A 12,626-nucleotide genomic window follows, 5' to 3' on the forward strand; every position below is an offset into this window, starting at 1 on the left:
AGTCCTTGTCCGGGTGGGTCGTTGAGTGTGTTCTTTGGCACTGAGCTGGATTAGAATGTGAATGTAAAATCGCTTTCACCTTTACTCCCTTTTTAAATAGGATTTGGGATTTGAAAAGCCACAGCCTGATGCACCGGACAGGAAGTGGGTTTGAACAAGCCTAACTAGAACTACATTTTATGTTTTGGGTCAAATGTTTCTGTTATTGAGACACTTATTTGTTTTGTAATGTTGAACATGTTTTTTGTTACAAAAAAAATGTATAAAAATATCATCCCTCCTGGCCAAAGATCCCAGCTTTCCTGACTTTATGAGTGTGGCACTGAAGTGTAAAACTTACTTTACCGTTAAGTCAGCCACCGATTGTGGATGTCAGTCTGATTATGAACTGTGACATTTCTCAGCAGCATCTGAATGTCAATTATAGACTAAATCTAATAATAAAATATTTAATTATAAAAATGCCAAAACCTGAAATTCTTGTAAGGCTGAACACATTTTTTTATCTACACCTGAGTAAAATCTTGAGGGGCTTTTATATAAAAGAAAATGACTGATGTGTGTGATTTTAAATATAATTATGTTTTAGCAAGAAATACTTAACCTCTCTACAGATTTCTCTGTCACAGCAGTTCATTATGTTTTAAAACCTGCACCGATAAACACATTTTACAGTGTTTAATGACTGCTTTGCTTTTATGAGTTCTCACAACCAAGGTTCCAATGTGCAAAACTCAGATTAAATGGCCAATTTTCAGCAGCTACATTGATGCAAGCAGCTTTGTGTTTACAATAAATGATGATCTTGTTTTTTTGATGTTTGACTGTCTTCAGCTCCATGATCTAAACCCTCTTCTCTATTTCCTCTACCATCCTAATCCTCTTACCTGAAATGTACCCATGCCATTTCCTCCTCACCTGCTGGAGCATGTATAAATACTTTTGTAAAGATCCGGATTCACATGCAGTGTCTACATTTAAGGGAAACAGTATGTTTTCACACAGACTCGCTATTAGACAGCTACAGGAGACAATCCACTTTCGATCTGCAGCCTGCGTTTGAGCTGGATTGTCACTCAACAGATTGTGTGGCAAAAGTTGAAATTGTGGTCATTTTTAATTTACTCTGCATCTCAGCTTTCATTATTTCCTATCCCTATGATTCAAATTATTGATTGGAGAAGAAACATAGGACAATTATCATTCAATAACAGCATCATTCCACAGTCAATGCTCATGTTTTTTTATATGGAATCCTTGAAACCAATGCATACATTCTGTGTTAAACAGTTGAAAGATGCCCACTTAGTTGGCACCTCGTGAATAATTGCACCTGCTGCCCAGTTACACTAATAACTTCTACCGAGTTGCTCCTTCTAAACATGTCAGGGTGTAATCCTCACCAGCTGATGAAGAGCCAAAGTAGGATGTCAGCTGATGCCCCAATCTTTGCAACACAGCACTAGAAATGAGGTCGAGGAGGGGAGAATCAGAGACTTGAGAGAACGAAAGTGTGTTCAAGACCTAAAAAATAAAGAGATACATTTTATTTGTTTTGGTTATTTGAAGAACGAGGAGTAAAGAAGAGAGGAAAATATGCGTTTTATGCTCCCCAGTTGGATTTAATTTAAGTCCTCATTAGACTCCCTGCTACAGCAACAAAGTACGGTGAGTGCTGCTATATCACTGTTGTGTAACTGTGATGTAAAAAATATTATTATACAACATTATTGATTGGTTTTGCCATAAAATATGACGTATTGAATATTCTCTCAAAGAATTTTTTTCATGATCAATTATTTTTCAAACTTGTCAAACTTGTCAAATTTAAAAACTGAACCCTGGTATCAGCTGAATCTTCATCTCAGAGGCAAATACTGTAGTTTTTACTGCACTACATTTGTCTGGCAGCTTTAGTTACTAGTTCGTTTTCAGATTACACATTTTCACACCCTTACTGTCCAGTGTAAACCATGCATCCCCAGATTTGGTGATTTTGAAAATGATTTTTTCTGATAAACTGAAGGATCAAGTGTTCCTTAATGTGTTGAGAAATGTATTCTCCTTCTTAAGGTAATAAACTCTTGGAATAACCTTTTTCAAACAGTTGGTATGACATATGGAGATGGTGTTGTGGTTCTCACAGGACAGCAACGCTACAAATAGCCTACATGATCATTTTATAGAATATGATATGTGGCTGCAGATTAAACTGACCTACAGTTCATAAAGGAGCTAAAAATCAGCACAACCTTAGACATCTACAGCAGTAAAATGCTACACTTACATTAATGCAGCAATACAATTCAAGCAGTGTCATATTATAAATAACAGTAAAACACTGAAAAGGAACATTTTACTGCACAATGACTACTTGTATTGAGTTTTGCTGAAACTACTAACATACTCTTACACTGACCAACAATAACATATCATCTGTGATAACATCCTCACTATTAGGTGTTCCGCAAAGTCTAAAAATGTAGGTTAATTAATGAGGTGGTCAGTCATCTATATTGTTAATCTCTGGTTTCAACAGGTAGGGTTAATTGGATTGTAAAAAGTCAAGATAGCACCTGAAGCCAGCAGTACCATTTCCGTACTGTGTGTACCAGGTCAAGACAGAACAGATTATACACCCAGAAAGACTTCACACAGTGCGCGATCCACTGATCCTCTTTACAATTTCTGTCCCATTTGTTTTGCAGGTAGGTGTATTTACCTACATGTTGCACATGACTTGAAAGGCCCAGCATGCAGTATGATACTACTACGCCATGAACTACTACAACTACTATTTTTAGCCATAGTTGCATTATCTTTATTTTTGACTATAAATACCCCAACCGGCACCGTCAGACACCAACTACCAAGAGCCTGGGTCTGTCCGAGGTTTCTCCCTAAAATTGAAGTTTTTCCTCGCCACTGTCACACTAAATGTTTGCTCTTGGGGGATTACTAGAATTGTTGGTTGTTTGTAAATTATAGAGTGTGGTCTAGACCTACTGTAAAGTGTCTTTTATTGTGTCTTTGGATTGATACTACAAATAAAATTGAATTGAATTGAACGCAGCATGGCTAACATAAAGGTTAATCCCACAAATGTTCAACAATACACAAACAAATCTCATGCAATATGCAGAAAATTTCTCAAACTGCAATTTAGATAAACAAGAATCCAACAAAGCAGGCTGAGAAAAACTTCTGTTAACAATATATTTCAGTTTGGGAAGTGCACTTTATAGTCTTTATAGAAAGAATCTGTAAGGTAGCCTAATCTGCAGAATGGAAAAGACAGAGAGGAACCAGGCTGAGGAAGTGAAAAGCTTGAGCTGATGCTCTCCTCCCTCACAGCTCCCCAAATCCCTTGCCTTGCTTAATTGTGTGCATGCACAAGTGGACGCAAGCTTAATCTTGCCCTGTCTGTACAATCTGAAATAAAAAAAACCTCTTCCGTAACTTTTGTCTTTTGAACAGCAGGGTGCAGCATATCAAATTATTTCTTCCCCACCGCCAACACTTTACCTGGAAGAAGTCATTCTGCTGTCCCAATGTAGTGCACTGACAAGGTCTGTGTATAAGCAGACCATGGGGAAATTAGTACACTGAAAAAGTACCATGGAATGCACTTAATAAAGATGACTGATGACATACATGATAAGAATATTAGTATAATGTTATATTTAACGATTACAAAAAGCAGCCTCTCTTATTGTAAAACAATTTGTTCAAAAATGTGTATTAATGATCACATAACAATTGAATTGGTTCATAGCATAATGCTGGTGCAAAATAAGTTATACATGACAGAGCAAAACCAGAGTAGCAACATCAAGAATAGAATATGATAGCAGATTTAATCAAAAAGCATCCCTTAAGTATTATGTTTTTGTCTCAAAAAAGTCAAGAATTAGCTGTCACCAGAGTTCGTGGGTTCATAATTGTTGGAAAGGCTCCTTAAATATACATTGTCAGCAGCATTAACTTCCTTACTGGTTTTGTATGTGTGTGGCAGACAAACGTGCAGACATGGACCTCGGTGGTTTGGAGACGGTGGTGGCAAACTCCGCCTATGTTTCAGCCCGTGGTTGCGTGGATGGATCATCGGCAGCAGCCATGCGTGACAAGAAGATGCGGGCCAGGCTGAAGCTCCCACACATCAGAGACTGTGAACACATGAAAACATCTGTAGACTCAACCTTTGACAGCATGTGTATCAAACAGCCCATTGGCAAGCGCCTGTTCCAACAGTTTCTAGAGAGTGATGCAACCTATAAAAATGCTGGAGAGCTGTGGAAAGACATCGAAGACTACACCATGTGTCAAGAAAAGGAGAGAGAGCAGAAGGCCCAAAAAATTGTTAATAAATACTATAAGTCCGCTTCAAAGAATTTTTGCAGCTTCCTGGAAGAGAAGGCCGTCACTCGAGTTGTTGAGGACTTCAAGAATGTCCGTGGTGACCTGTTTAAAGAGAGCGAGAAGCAGCTGCTCAAACACCTGGAGAAGGCCACAGATAGCTTTAAGAACAGCATGTACTTCCTGCGTTATGTTCAGTTCAAATGGCTGGAGAGCCAGCCTGTTGATGAGGAGTGGTTTAATGACTTTAGGGTCCTGGGTAAAGGAGGTTTTGGGGAAGTGTTTGCTTGTCAGGCTAAAGCAACAGGTAAAATGTATGCCAACAAGAAGCTGGAGAAAAAGAGGCTGAAGAAACGCAAAGGCTATGAGGTAAAGCCCTGATGTAACCATCTAATGTCCCACCCACAGCCATTCATGGTGTCAAACAAAAGAGTAACAACCCAAAGTGAGATAATTCTACTGGTAACTTTGTAGTGAACTAGAAAAAACACGTGCAAGATTGTATAACCCAGTGACTGAGCTAGTTTTTACCTTAACGGCTCAATGCAAAGAAGCTTTTGACCCTGTTAAAGACCTCACAAAGCAGCTCAGAGATAGTACTCCATACTAAAGCCTAATGCTTTTAATAGCATCAGTAGATAATTGACTTTTCAGTTTGTTGCCTGTCATTCAAAAGCAAGGCATCACAAAAAACTTGCTAAGCTAGCTGGACCTTACCACAAGAGGAATAAAAACAGAACTTTCAATTGCAGTAAACTACAACACCCACAGGATCCATGTATGGGGGCATGTGCAGTATTTCATTAGAATGTGTCTATGCCATGATCACCTGTCATAACCGGACCAAAAGTTAGTCCACTCAATTTCACCGACAGTATGTTGAAGTCTGCCAAATTAGATGTTTTCAGTTATGTCTGATTAGACCTCTGCTCAGGTTGCATCTGCACTTAAAGCACTAATAAGAGACACATTTCTCATAGCATAGATGTGATGAGCACTACTGTCTCTGTTCCATTTAGGTGCGTCAGTAGTCTTCAATGTAAAATTTACATTTTTTTGAAAACAGACTTTCTGACTTATTATAGAAAGAATACAAAAGGCATAACTAATCATTAGCTAAAGACTTCACCTGATAACACTGCTTGAAGTAGAGGGGAAGAAGACATCTGCTAAAATGAGCTTCTTGAAACAAAACCCTGCGCACTGATAGCTCATCTTGGCACATGGCTGGCCAACTCTTGAATAAGCCATATCAGAGAGCCAGCATTTAAAATACAATGAAACGAAATGACACGTGAGGACATCAGAAGATGTCTAATCATTATTGACATTGTACGTTCTTGCTTTTGTTTTATTAATCATGTTTGGATGTTTGATTTGTGGTCAGGGAGCAATTGTGGAGAAGCGCATTCTTGCAAAGGTTCACAGCCGCTTCATTGTGTCGCTGGCTTACGCCTTCCAGACCAAGACTGACCTCTGCCTAATCATGACCATCATGAATGGTGGAGACCTCAGGTGCTCCATATAACACCAAATACAGCTTTACACACACACGCACACAAGCACTCTCTCTCTCTCTAATATACATTACATAGACTGAATATGACTCCAAAAACACACACAACATAGTGGTTTCTATAGTTAACAACATGGGAACAGTGTTTTACTCCACATCTCACCTTTACTAATCAGTCTAAAGTAAATTAGCCTTACAGTTGACAAGTCTCTCAGGTGCATCATGCTTTAAGTAAGAGAATCACTAAAAACGTCTTGCTTAGCTTCTCTTCACTTATTGACATTTCTGAATTTCACAGAGGTTTCAGAAAACACTATCATTGCATTATCCCACCAAAATCCCATCCTCTCTTACAGGTTTCATATGTATGACGTGGATGAAAAGAATCCTGGTTTTGATGAGAAGAGAGCATGTTTCTACACAGCTCAGATCATCTGTGGGGTAGAGCACCTTCACCAAAACAGGATAATCTACAGAGACCTGAAACCAGAGAACGTACTGCTGGATGACGCAGGTGAGACATTTCCTCTGCAGCATTTACTCTTCATTCATTTGAATGTTTTTTTTTTTTTTACAATTAACACTGATTTATACATACTACATAGCAATATAAGTAAGTTAAGCAGCTAACTGGCTAGAGCTATGATTAACTTACTGGAGCAAATCATTATAGTTGCCTATGCTTTGCCATTAACATGCTCTGACTGTTATCTGAACACAGTCTCACTCATTTCCGTCAGACAGCTTCTTTAAGTATTATTCAGTCATTCTTTTAGTAGTAGTTTGGTGTGAATACATAATGTACAAAAATAGTTGGTCGTTTGGTCATTGGCCATGTGCCACTGTTATAATCAAAGGCTTTTCACTCAGGACACGTTCGCCTGTCCGATATGGGTCTGGCTGTTGAACTTCCGCCAGGAAATGACAAAACTACTGGATATGCAGGAACTCCAGGTAATCGACCAAATCAAATATTTTCAGATCAAGTCAAAGAAAACTGGCCTGGTTGAAAGGAAATGCTAACCTCCAGGTCAATGTTACCATGAGAAAAAATATGTATCACCATAGACCGTGTTTCTCTAAGCAGTGTGTTTATGAATGTAGGTTTCATGGCTCCAGAGCTGCTCGAGAAGAAGGAGTATGACTACACGGTGGACTATTTCACCCTGGGGGTCACCCTGTATGAGATGATTGCCGCCAAAGGGCCCTTTCGAGTACGAGGAGAACAGGTACTAAACATGACCAGACACATTAGGGGACTTTTTCTGAGTGAAAAACATCCTAAATTCATCTGTTTGCTTTTGCCACCAATTCTCTGTTGCAAAATCAAACATCCATGTCCTCTTTCGTCAGGTTGAGAATACCGAGGTAGCTCGTAGAATCTTGAACGATCCAGTTTCATACACACCAGCCTTCAGCAAAGATTGCAAAGATATCTGTGAAGGCCTGATGCACAAGGACCCTGCAAAACGCCTCGGGTTCAAAAACAACGAGTGCGAGGATCTCAAGAACCAGCCCTTCTTCAAAGACATTAACTGGGGCCGTCTGCAATCAGGTGGGTGGAGTCTGAAAAATCAGGTTACGGACGGAAACTCAAGATATGGGTGGTACAAAAAAAAGATAAAATACAAAAAGAACAAGTAATTGCCATGTACCGTACTTTAATTTCTTCATGTCCTCTACCTTTTATCCAAAGGTTTGCTACCGCCACCATTTGTCCCTAGTGCTACAACCGTCTACGCCAAAGATATAAGTGATGTGGGCGCCTTCAGCACTATCAAAGGTATTGTCCTGGACAACACTGACTCTGAGTTCTACAATGACTTTGCTTCTGGCAACATCCCGATCCCATGGCAGGAAGAGATGATTGAGACGGGTGTGTTTGGAGAGATGAATATCTGGGGAGAGAAGGGAAAACTGCCCAATGACCTTGACCCGAACTACGTGGAAACCAAAGGTGGAGGATGTGTTCTGCTTTGAGTTGCAACAAATGGAATGTGGAGTATTTCGTGCCACATAATCCAAATCTGTATTATCTGTAATTTGGACAATATTATGCTATTGTTGCAATTAATTGATAATATTTTGAATTTCCATATTAAGGTGTTATTAATATTATTATTATTGTTATTATGTACCTATATTGTAACATTTATATTGTTAATATCAAACAAACATAATTGTTAAACATCACATAAAATTATGTATACAAAATGTAAATATGGTTACAATAATAATGACGCTGTAGTCTTACCTCATATGTCAATAAGTTTAGTAGTCCACCTTAATTACAGACAAATTAAGTTATTTATAGAAGCTACATGTAATGTTTATATAATAAATACATTTTTTGGACCAAAGAAAAGCCAATGTAAGGTCATGTAATTATTATTATCATTATTATATTTATTTATTATACAGTATATAAGAAATGTTTATTTACGTCATTATTATGGCGGACAGAAGACTCAAAAGAAATCAATAAAATCTTGTATAAGCACAAGCACAACTGTATGAGTTGAGTCTCTTTTCTATGTCCTTAGTGTTCACAGACGGCTGTCAACAACGGAAGAAAAGACAAGAAAAGGAAGATAGAAGAAAAAGGAAAACAGTAAATTTGACTGAAACTTTGAAAGAATGTTGACATTAAAATAACTACTATACCTAGTATACTATAACTACAAATTGTCACTTCTAATTGACTCATTTCATTTTTTTATTGCCAATATTTTGTCCATTAATGTGTGTTATGTGTATGTGTGTGACGTTTTCTTTCTTTACCCAGCTCCTCCTCGAAAAACAGATGCTGGTCTCAGTTAGACAGATCTGTTTATAACAATTGCCAATGCATAACCTGCTCTGATGTGAACTTTATTAGACAGAAACACGATGCAGAAACAGCTGGACAGGGACACATGGTGTCATCCTACTACTGCCTACTTCCTTTTCTTTCACATGTTGTCTCCTCTTTCACACAGGACGTTTACGGTATATTTAGTATTAGGTATCACATTTATTTAAGTTTACTTCGATCAATTTAATGTAGTGTAGGACCACGGTAGTTGACTGTCCATTACATCTAGCCCTGTTAAAACTTTCAACTAAATCTCATTAATATAAGATAATACTTCATTGATCCCCAAAGGGGGAAATAAGGTGTGTCTATATTAGGGCTGTCAATCGATTAAAATATTGAATCATGAATGATTGCATGATTGTCCATAGTTAACCTGTGATTAATAGCAAATTAATCTCACAGTTGTATCTGTTCTAAATATAGGCTGGTTCAAAAGTTTAAAGTTTGTAATGGTCAAGTGGAATGTGAGACTTGACTTACGCTTGACCTACAGTACTCTGTGAGACTTGACTTACACATTGACAGTACATGCAAATAACTTTTACTCTTATTAAGAGAACCATCTGTCTTGTAATAAAACCTAAACAGGAACGCGCTCTTTACATTTTATGCGTGTGAAAATAAACGCCTTTTATCTGTGATTCAGGATCAGGTTTAACCTTTGAAGTTGTACAGGGTGCAGCCCTGCCTGTTACGTCGGGAAGTGATGAGACTTCACAGGTTCAGATGTCTTTCTGATCAAGGCAGCTTTATTTGACAACACAGTACAGGAAGACAGTAGAGAGTTCAGCATTCAAAATCATCTCGAAATACATGGTGAGCTTCTATTGTATCGATCTATTTCTGCTTATGTACAGTATTCTGGTTACATATTAACCTAACCTGCTCCTAACATGGTTATGAATGACGTGTTTATCATGCCACTCTGGTTCCGTCTCAGCTATCTCAGATCAAGGTGAAATGTTGAACTTGCTGTGTCCCATGTCCCAGGAAAAGCCCCCTTAATGGACTACTGAGTATAACAACATTCCGTTATATGTTGTATTTTTAATTGTTACCTGCCACCAGAATTTTGTGATTTCCTTGTCATAAATATAGACGTTTTTACCATAAATTGGTGCCTAAAAATGCAGGAATTGAAGTCTTTCGCCTTCAAAATTTCCTGGGGGAGGACCCCACAGTCCCCCTTGCTTTATGTGTTCCCCCAAAGGCCAATTCTGACCAAGGAAAAACCATGAAGTCAAATCACAGACCGCCAAAAAAATGTATTTATATTGCAGTTAAAGAGATAAAAAAAACATGGAGAACCAGACAGACAACATGTACAGTGTACAGAGAGAAACAGACTGACAGTGACGAAAAAAAAAAAAATACTGTAGAGATTGACAGTAACAGCATACAAATGGCATAAATAGACAATATGTGTCTGTATGAACGTGCTCTGAAAAAGCTGTAAGCATTTTTTGTAAGTTACTTACATTAAATCAAATTAAATTAAAAATCAGTTTCATAAGATACTGCTTATGTTGTTCCATCATCTATACACAACTGTAATTATTGAATGCACGTGTGCGTGGGTGGGCTGCAGAGGTGTGGTAGGGTGGGCTGGTATGGCTACAGTGCAGGGGCTGAATTTTTGTCCCAGTGCGCCCCTGCAACTGTGTGTATGTTCAGAGCCGTAAACGGTGATAAGGGTACACCTTTTATTGCACAAGTGACCCAACAGCAATGTAAATATCTCACCGGTGAGTCACATTCCTTACCTAAGTTATCATTACATTACATGTCATTTAGCTGACAGTGGAATGAACAGAATGAACAGAATTATCAAGGAAAAGGTGACTAAAACTATAATAGAGACTCTTGGGTTAAAATGATACCTCCTGTCACTAAAATAAGAATTACTCTAAATGCAACCTCTAAAATATCTCCATTTAAAGCTCTAATGGGATGCCTATTACTAACTCCTTGGGTGCAGTGAAGGACTGATCCACACAGGTTTAGGTGACTATGCAGCCAATCTGACTGAAAAATGTAATGGTATCTATGGTAAAAATCTGTCTCTTCATCTAACCCCACACACAACTTCCAACCTGGACAGATGGTTACGGGCAAGTCCCTGAATCCCAGAAAGCTTGGTGATGCAGCCTGTAGACTGAATCGTTGTGATGTTGAGCTAACACAAAAATCTCTTCTGGTTAGCCATGGCAGTTGACATCTGATTGTAGATGTTTCAGAAGGTTTATCTGATGAGCAGGTGGCACTTTGTACGGCAGCCTCATCCACAGTGTGTGAATGGTGAGTGGTTCCTATGTGTAAAAGCGCTTTGAGTAGTCATTAGGACTAGAAAAGCGCTATATAAATACAATACATTTATAAATAAACTTGTTAATTTCTGATGTCATTTTCTGCCATAACTTTAATGACTGAAGACATAGTGCTTTTCTACACTGTGTTGCTTTGCTAGAGTCTTTGAAAAACCAATTCTAGTGTTAAAAAAAGCAACATCTAAGACTGCTAGTTTTTGGTGGTGTCATTTTCTTCAGTCTGTGTCCCAAAAGGTAAATTAGGTCTCTAACCTAATGTTAGGGAAAATGTTAGCTTACACTTTGCGCTTCCTCACCTTGCAGATTTCCTAGGATTGTGGTGGCACCTGGATCTTGGATGCTGCTGTTGTCCTGTTAGAAGCCCGGCTACGTGCTAAAATGCTACTAGTAATATTATTAGTATTGGTTCTGTAATCTTTATCTTTACTAAGTGCCACTGTTTATCATTTCATTTTATTACACATGCTGCTATTAAGTCATATTTCAATATCTCTTTTTCTCTCTCTCTCTCTCTCTCAGAGATTGAGACATAGAGAGTTGTGATATTAGCTATCGATATGAATTAATAAGACCAGATCTTGAAACAGTGACTTACCCTAAGTTATGCAAACGTCCCATTTAAACAGTTTTTACTGAGAGCACATTCCTGAACCCAAACATGAATCATAATTTAAACTCAGCACGGTGGGGTAGTGCAAGTTACATCAAGTAATAATCTAAATTATAAAAATGAATTAATTAATGGCCAAAAAGATAATTTACTGATCAATTTTATTTTGTGCATCATCATGGTAACATGGTCAATCACATCACTACCACAGATGCTCTTAGATTCCCTCCTCCCATTCAAGATTCCATGTGAATACATTAAAGAAGAATTTAAGTAATTCAAGTAAAAATTTAAGATTTAAAAAGTACAGTAGATATTTACGCCCAGGAATTCACTGTGGATGAATATGTCAAAAGTTGGGAGTTCACTGAGGACATACTGTAAGTATATGACAGTACTTTGAACTGCATGCTTCTGATTACTGGTCGGCAAATGTTTCACATTTGCCGACCAGTAATGTGGTATGTTATAATGTTTCACATTTGAAAAGATACAGACTACACAGTTCTCATAAAGGTCTCCCTTGGGTGACTGCCCAATGTCAGCACAGCATTTCTTAAGGGTTGAATCAATACAAAACCAGTACAAAACATTTATTTTTAAAGAGCAAGAATTTTAACACAACTTTTCTCCCACTGTAGACATGTTAATGCTTAACAAAAATAGACACTTTCTGCCTATAATAAATCACGTGTCTCAGCCTTGTGTTTGCTCTGCCCCCTTTAGAAGAAAAAGCTCATTGTATGCCTACAGGTATGTAACATGTCTTCCATTTGGGTGGGAATAAAAAAACTTGTATGTAACAACAGCCATCAAATCAATGTTCCAATTGGTCCAGGTTTGAGTGCATGAGGGGAAACATCCTTCGTCAGTTCTCACACTCCCAAAATGTATATCAAATACAGAAGCTGTGAATAGAGCTCCTTTGCAGAGGTATCATCTACTAGTTTTACTAATTAC

General features: G+C 38.0%; 1 protein-coding gene across 1 annotated transcript; it reads left to right on the plus strand.

Annotated features, from left to right (window-relative positions):
* Positions 1-1,397: 1,397 nt before the first annotated feature.
* Positions 1,398-7,881, plus strand: grk1b (G protein-coupled receptor kinase 1 b). The gene is made up of 8 exons (XM_034890728.1): positions 1,398-1,668; positions 4,016-4,725; positions 5,744-5,871; positions 6,229-6,386; positions 6,743-6,826; positions 6,977-7,101; positions 7,226-7,427; positions 7,569-7,881. Exons 2-8 carry the CDS (start codon positions 4,030-4,032, stop codon positions 7,850-7,852), a joined length of 1,677 nt encoding a protein of 558 aa, XP_034746619.1. The 5' UTR covers positions 1,398-1,668; positions 4,016-4,029; the 3' UTR covers positions 7,853-7,881.
* Positions 7,882-12,626: the final 4,745 nt, after the last annotated feature.

This window comes from Etheostoma cragini, chromosome 13, assembly GCF_013103735.1.
Source record: "Etheostoma cragini isolate CJK2018 chromosome 13, CSU_Ecrag_1.0, whole genome shotgun sequence".
In the NCBI taxonomy this organism is placed as follows: domain Eukaryota; kingdom Metazoa; phylum Chordata; class Actinopteri; order Perciformes; family Percidae; genus Etheostoma; species Etheostoma cragini.

Coding starts and splice junctions, on each gene's coding strand:
- grk1b (XM_034890728.1), top strand. CDS start 4,030: ATGGACCTCGGTGGTTTGGAGACGGTGGTGGCAAACTCCGCCTATGTT. Junction 6,387..6,742: donor CGTACTGCTGGATGACGCAG/GTGAGACATTTC, acceptor CTTTTCACTCAG/GACACGTTCGCCTGTCCGAT. Junction 6,827..6,976: donor TGGATATGCAGGAACTCCAG/GTAATCGACCAA, acceptor TTATGAATGTAG/GTTTCATGGCTCCAGAGCTG.